Here is a 5,587-nt window from a genome sequence, read left to right on the forward strand (position 1 = left end):
ATCAAGCCAAATCAAATTTATCCCGATCAAGTTTTTTGACACACGGGATCCCTCCAGATTTATGATTTATCGTGATTTTTGGCGTGTCGAGCCGGGGCGCTGGGTGTGCAGGGCCGGTGAGCTGGTAACAACCCGCGTTATTGCCTGATTGGCACCTCCAGCCACCCCACCTGAAGCTTTTCCTTCGTGAATCTCATCCCATCATCTCATGCATCCACCAGCATGTGTTTCACGGGACGGATTTTTATAAAAGCCCCTTAGAGGGGCCACGCTGTTCCCATTTGAAAGGTTAACGCGGGTTTGAAAAAAATTCCTTTTATTATTATTATTTTGTTGTAAAAACGCACGAGAGTGGGAACGCTCCGTGTCTCATAGCTCCTCGTTCTCAGCCTCCCGAGGCTCTGCGGTGACCCACGAGGCGGTGACACCCAGGATGAGGGGCCGGGTCCCTCCGCTTCCCTACGAGGGAGCAGAGCGGAGCCGCCCCGTAATTCATTCGCGGGGATGAATTGCCAGACGTGGCCCCGAGCTGGCGGGGATGAGCCAGTGATTATATTTAAATTCGCTATAATTGATTTGGGGAAGAGCTGCGGTGACAGGGATTAATTGATCCGCAAATTTATTGGCGAGATAAATCCCCGTAGTTATCAAAAACCCCGCACGCCGCCGCCCAGGAAGGTGGGGGGTCCCGTCCTCGGTACCGGGGAGGGCACGGGGGCCCCGAGCGCCCTCCTGCCCGCCGGAGGCCCGCGTTTTGGAAGTCGAGCCGCCCCTGGAAGCCCTCTCTGCTCCCGCGCGGGGGGAGATGGGTCCCGCCGCATCCCGGATTCCCGAAAGCATCGCGCGACGGTCCCCGCCTGGGATACGCAGCTCCCGTGCGCTCCTCTCAGGAAAACCCCACGCCGCTATCAGACATCACAGGGCACCTGAGGCACTGGATTAAATTCGGGTTAGAAAGCGGTCACCTGCTCTTTCCCGAGCGCTTCGGCACCTCCCGGAACACCGGGATGCCCTGGCTCGAGAGCGCCGAGCATCTCCCCTCTCACACAGTGCTCATACACCGCTAGTACAAAACGCCATTTATTTTCCACCCCATCTCAAGGGTGGGAGGGCCTAGGGAATAATTTAGCATGCATAAGTAGAGGTAATTTTTTTTTATAAATACCATATATAAAAATAAAGACAGTATTGAGATTTCCAGCAGTTTTAACGTTCATGACATAAACAGTTTTCCCGATATATAGTAAGAACAACACTTCCAATACTTAGCGAAAGGAACGAGCTTCCAGGGGGCAGGGATGGGGAGGGGGTGTTGGGGACCTCAAGTTTTGTCTGCTTCTCAGTCAATAATAACACTGTATTCACCGTAAATCCTCTTCACCGCACGGCATGCGGAGGATCCTCTTCTCCATCCCTCTCCAAGCAGGGAGAAATCAGAACAAGGGAGGGAGCGGGGCCGGTGCCAACCACGAGTGGCAGGGCTCCCCTACGGCAGGATGGCTGGAGGGAGCGGGGCGTGCAGGGAGGCTCACTGGGACTGCGACGGGGCTCCGTGCCGGCCCCGGGGCTGCGTGTCCTCCTCGTCCGCCTCGGAGCAGTCGGAGGAGTGGTAAGGGCAGCACCTCCCGGCCGCCGCCGCCGCCACCTCCTCTTCCTCCTCCTCCTCTTCCTCGTCCTCAGGTTCGCTGTCGGGCAGTTCCCGCATCCTCCTCCCGCCGCTCTTCTCGGGGGCGGGCAGCAGCAGGTCCTCATCCCCCTTGTCCTCCCCTCCGCCCCCCTTCTGCTTTTCGGCCTCCTGCGCTGCCTGTTCCTTCGCTTTCTTGCTGCGCTTCCACTTCATGCGCCGGTTCTGGAACCAGATCTTCACCTGGGGGAGACAGGACACCCACATCACCTCATCCGCCACCTCCCGAGGGCAGCGCCCCCCACCCGCCCCTGGCCGCGGGAACTCACCTGTGTCTCGGTCAGCATGAGCGACGTGGCCACCTCGAAGCGCTTGGGCCGCGAGAGGTACTTGTTGAGCTTGAACTGGTGCTCCAGCTCCAGCAGCTGCTGGCTGGTGAAGGCCGTGCGGGGCCGGCGGCACTTCCCCAGCAGGTTGGACTGCGCCTGAGCTGGGAAAGGACAGAGGGGAGTGCGGAGGTGAGCGCGGAGCCGCCCTGCCGGGCCCGTGCATCTCCCGGGAGGACAGTGGGGAGGCAGCAAAGACTCTGTGTGTGTTACTGAAGCAAGGACGGACAGCTATCCACCCGAGCACGGACCGAGGCAGGGATTTCCTCCAGCCTCCAGGTCCCCCGGCTCCGAGGTTTTTCGGCTTTCATAGTGTCAGAGGATTCCCCGTAGGGACCAAAAAAAAAAAAAAAAATTAAATTACATCTTTTAAATAAAGCAAAATATGTCTCTTGATTTCCCAAGAGCCTAACAAACGCGAGACAATAAACCGAAGCCAGGGATCGCGGCGAAGGGCCACTGGGCTCTCCAGGGAGCGGCAATTTGCTCCATTTAATGTTTTAGTTAAACCTGCCGCAATCCCAGCCCGCCTATATCCGTTTAATTAGTGGGATTGCAGGCGGGCACCCCTCTGGCGGGCAGGCACCCGGACTGAGACAGGGCCCCGCTCCGCAGCGCCCCGGGAATGCCGGGCACCGGCCGTCCCTCGAGGCGTAAATCAGCAGCGAGGGCTGGAAAACTATGTTTGAAAGGAAAAAAAAAAAAAAAAAAAAAAAAGCGCGGAGTTTCCGCGTTCGAAAATTAAGAATTCATAAAAGGTGAACAAAAACTCAGCGGCGAGCAAGCGGAGACTGAGCCCCTTTGTGATGGGGCTCAGGCACCCCCCGGGGCAGCACTACGACCCATTTCTCAAAGTATTTTTGCTGCTTTGGTTTATTTGGTTTAGAAAATCAAAAATCTGGGCAGGGGCGGCTCCCGCTCGCCAGCCGTGGTTGGTGGCAGCTCGCTAAAGCGGCAGAAAGAAAAGGACAGTGTCCGCTGCCGGCCGCAGCGCCCGGGAGATTTTCTCACCGCGGTGCGATTTTCCGAGGCTCCGTTCTCGTTTCGCTCGGTTATTTATTCCCTTCTGCCCCTTGTTTGAGAGGCAGGGCTCTGACAGCTCTCCTAATTATTTTTCTTCCTGAATGTTCCAGTCTAAACAACCCCAATTCGAGTGAAAACAATGGACTTTTTTGTCTGCGAATGTGTGTGCAAAGTAGGAGAAGGGGGAGGAAAAAAAAAAATAATCGCAATTCTTTTCCTGGCATGATTTTCGTAAAACTACACCTCCGGTATTGTTAAACCGGCCATTCCCACCGAGAGCTCACACCTCCGAAAATGATCTTTGCTTAAACCAGATGCATGCAAGGTCCACATCGCCGCGAGGCCTAGAGCTCAGCTCCGCGCTTTGCTGGAACTCCGGGATTGCCCGGCTCCATTCAGCGCTCCCAGCCTTCCCTGGGCCCAAAACCTACACCCTTCCGATACTTGTCTATTCGTTATCCCCAGGGAACGTAGAACCCCACATTTTTTGCTGACCCCAGATCCTCCTTACGCCCCTTTGCTCAGAGGACCTGACATCATTATTAAAAGCCCATTTCCGATAAAGGAGAAATAAAATTAAGAGCGGTGGATGAGTGATGCGACCCTCTACCCCGCTTTTTGGGAGGGGGCTACATTGAAATAGGGATTTTGGGGGACACCACGGGGACTCCTGCCCCTGCCCTGTCCACACCACGCTCCACCTCCCCTCCCCAGCGGTTTTTTCCCTCCGGGAACGGGCATTTTACAAAGGCCGGGAGCAATTTGCCACCTTCCCATTTAACCTGCCGTGAGAAGCCGGGATGCCCGGGGCTCCTCGAGGGCCAGGAATCGCGAGGTGACCGCACATCCCCGTTTCCCATTGCAGAGCTCTCTATCTTTCTTTTTCCTAATAAAAATTTTTCAAAAAATAGGAATGCCGCCTCAGGTTTAACTCTGCATTTTATTTAGGCGGGGGCAGGAGGAGGTTTCTCCTCTCTAGGAAGGAGGCAGCTGCCGGTAGGCCCCCGCAGCGGGACAGGGCAGGGAAGGGACTCGGCTGCCCTGCGGAGGGAGGCGAATACTCACAGTTGAAGTCGGGCATCTTGGGCAGGATCATGCCGGCCGTGGAGGCCCGGAGCCACTGGTCCAGCTGGAAGGTGCCGGCGCTGAGTTTGATGGGGTCGGCGGCGGGGTGCGAGGGGTGCGCTCCCTGCACCTGCGAGTAGGGGTAGGAGAGCGCCGGGTGCTGCCCGCCCAGCGCCGAGTACCCGTACACCGGGTGCCCGTACAGGGCCGCCTGCGCCGGCATTCCCGGCCCGCCGGGCGCCGCGGGGTGCAGTCCCAGGGCCATGCCGGCCGCCGAGGCGTGGTGGTGCGGGTGGGCTCCCGCGCCCGCCCCGGGCAGGAAGCCAGGCTTGGGGACCAGCGCGCAGTGCGCGGCCAGGAGCCGCGGCGGGGACGGGCTGTCGGTGCGCAGGCAGTCGGCGGGGCCGCCGGCGGGATGCTCGGAGGAGGACGAAGAGGACGAAGAGGAAGAGGAGGAGGACGAGGACGGCGGGCTGCCGCTCCCGCTGCTGCTGCTCCCGCTGCCTCCCAGCGAGGTGACCAGGGCCAGCGGCGCGCTCTGCCCCGCCGCCGCCGCCGCCTTGGGGGGGTCGACAGCCAGCAGCGCGTCGATGCGGAAATTTTTGGATTTTTCCATGAGGAGCGCCGGCGGGAGGGAAGGAGGGAGGCGGCCGTGGGAGGGGGAGGACCGTGGGGCTGCCCCGGGCCGGCCGCGTCTCCCGGCGGCGGGGGCGGCACTGCGGCCGCGCTCCGCGGGGCGCGCCCCTTCAAGGCCCGCAGGCGGCTCCCATTGGCCCCGCAGCGCCGCGGCCTCGCCCATCACTGGCCCCGCCGCCCACCCGTCACGGCGGAGCGTCCGCCCCCTCCCGCACACACCCCCGGGGGGCTCTGGGATGGGGACGCTGGGAGAGGGGATGGTCTGGGCAAACCGGCTGCTATCCGAGGGGAAAGCCCTCCCCGCAGCCGGACTGTGTGTCCGGTGTCGGTTTTCCACCGTTCCCGCGCGCACGGCAAATATTTGCCGTAAACGCGCCGCCGGCCGCTTTTTTAACGAGTCGGAAAGAATAAACACCTGCGGGTCAGGGAGTCACCCCGCCACCAAATCCCGGGTCTGTCAACAGCGTTATTACACCTGCTTATCTCGAGCAAACAGCCCCGGACAGAAAAGGGAAAGAGCGGGGCGAGGGGTCGCTCCCTTATCCAGGGTCCCGTTCCCCTCAGGGGGGCCGCGGGACCCCCTCACCGGCGGTGTGAGCGAAAGGTCAGGATGCAGCATGAAGGGCTGTCAAGGTAAACACGCTCTCCCTTCAAAAAGCCATTGCCAGTCCCGCAGAGAAGGCGCTCGGCAGCGGGAAATGCCCTTGTCGCAGCTTTGCCGCTGTGAGTTCCCCCCGGGAGGGGCCGCTCCGCACTCGGGGGGCGGAGGGACTGTGTCCCAGGGACTGCCGGGGTCACCCAACAAGGGTGCGCTGCCCCCCACCTCCCCCAGGCCCATGTGCCTAGGCTGGGA

At 60.2% G+C, this 5,587-nt stretch overlaps 1 protein-coding gene across 1 annotated transcript; it reads right to left on the bottom strand.

Moving 5' to 3' along the window:
* Nucleotides 1-1,449: 1,449 nt before the first annotated feature.
* On the bottom strand, nucleotides 1,450-4,714 carry MNX1 (motor neuron and pancreas homeobox 1). The gene is made up of 3 exons (XM_027879794.1): nucleotides 4,099-4,714; nucleotides 1,954-2,114; nucleotides 1,450-1,867 (listed from the first exon to the last, which is right to left on the bottom strand). Exons 1-3 carry the CDS (start codon nucleotides 4,712-4,714, stop codon nucleotides 1,529-1,531), a joined length of 1,116 nt encoding a protein of 371 aa, XP_027735595.1. The 3' UTR covers nucleotides 1,450-1,528.
* Nucleotides 4,715-5,587: the final 873 nt, after the last annotated feature.

Source organism: Empidonax traillii, unplaced genomic scaffold, assembly GCF_003031625.1.
Source record: "Empidonax traillii isolate 1590-97213 ecotype Southwest subspecies unplaced genomic scaffold, ASM303162v1 scaffold58:size1836614, whole genome shotgun sequence".
Classification (NCBI taxonomy): domain Eukaryota; kingdom Metazoa; phylum Chordata; class Aves; order Passeriformes; family Tyrannidae; genus Empidonax; species Empidonax traillii.

Coding starts and splice junctions, on each gene's coding strand:
- MNX1 (XM_027879794.1), bottom strand. CDS start 4,714: ATGGAAAAATCCAAAAATTTCCGCATCGACGCGCTGCTGGCTGTCGAC. Junction 2,115..4,098: donor CAAGATGCCCGACTTCAACT/GTGAGTATTCGC, acceptor GTCCTTTCCCAG/CTCAGGCGCAGTCCAACCTG. Junction 1,868..1,953: donor TCATGCTGACCGAGACACAG/GTGAGTTCCCGC, acceptor TGTCTCCCCCAG/GTGAAGATCTGGTTCCAGAA.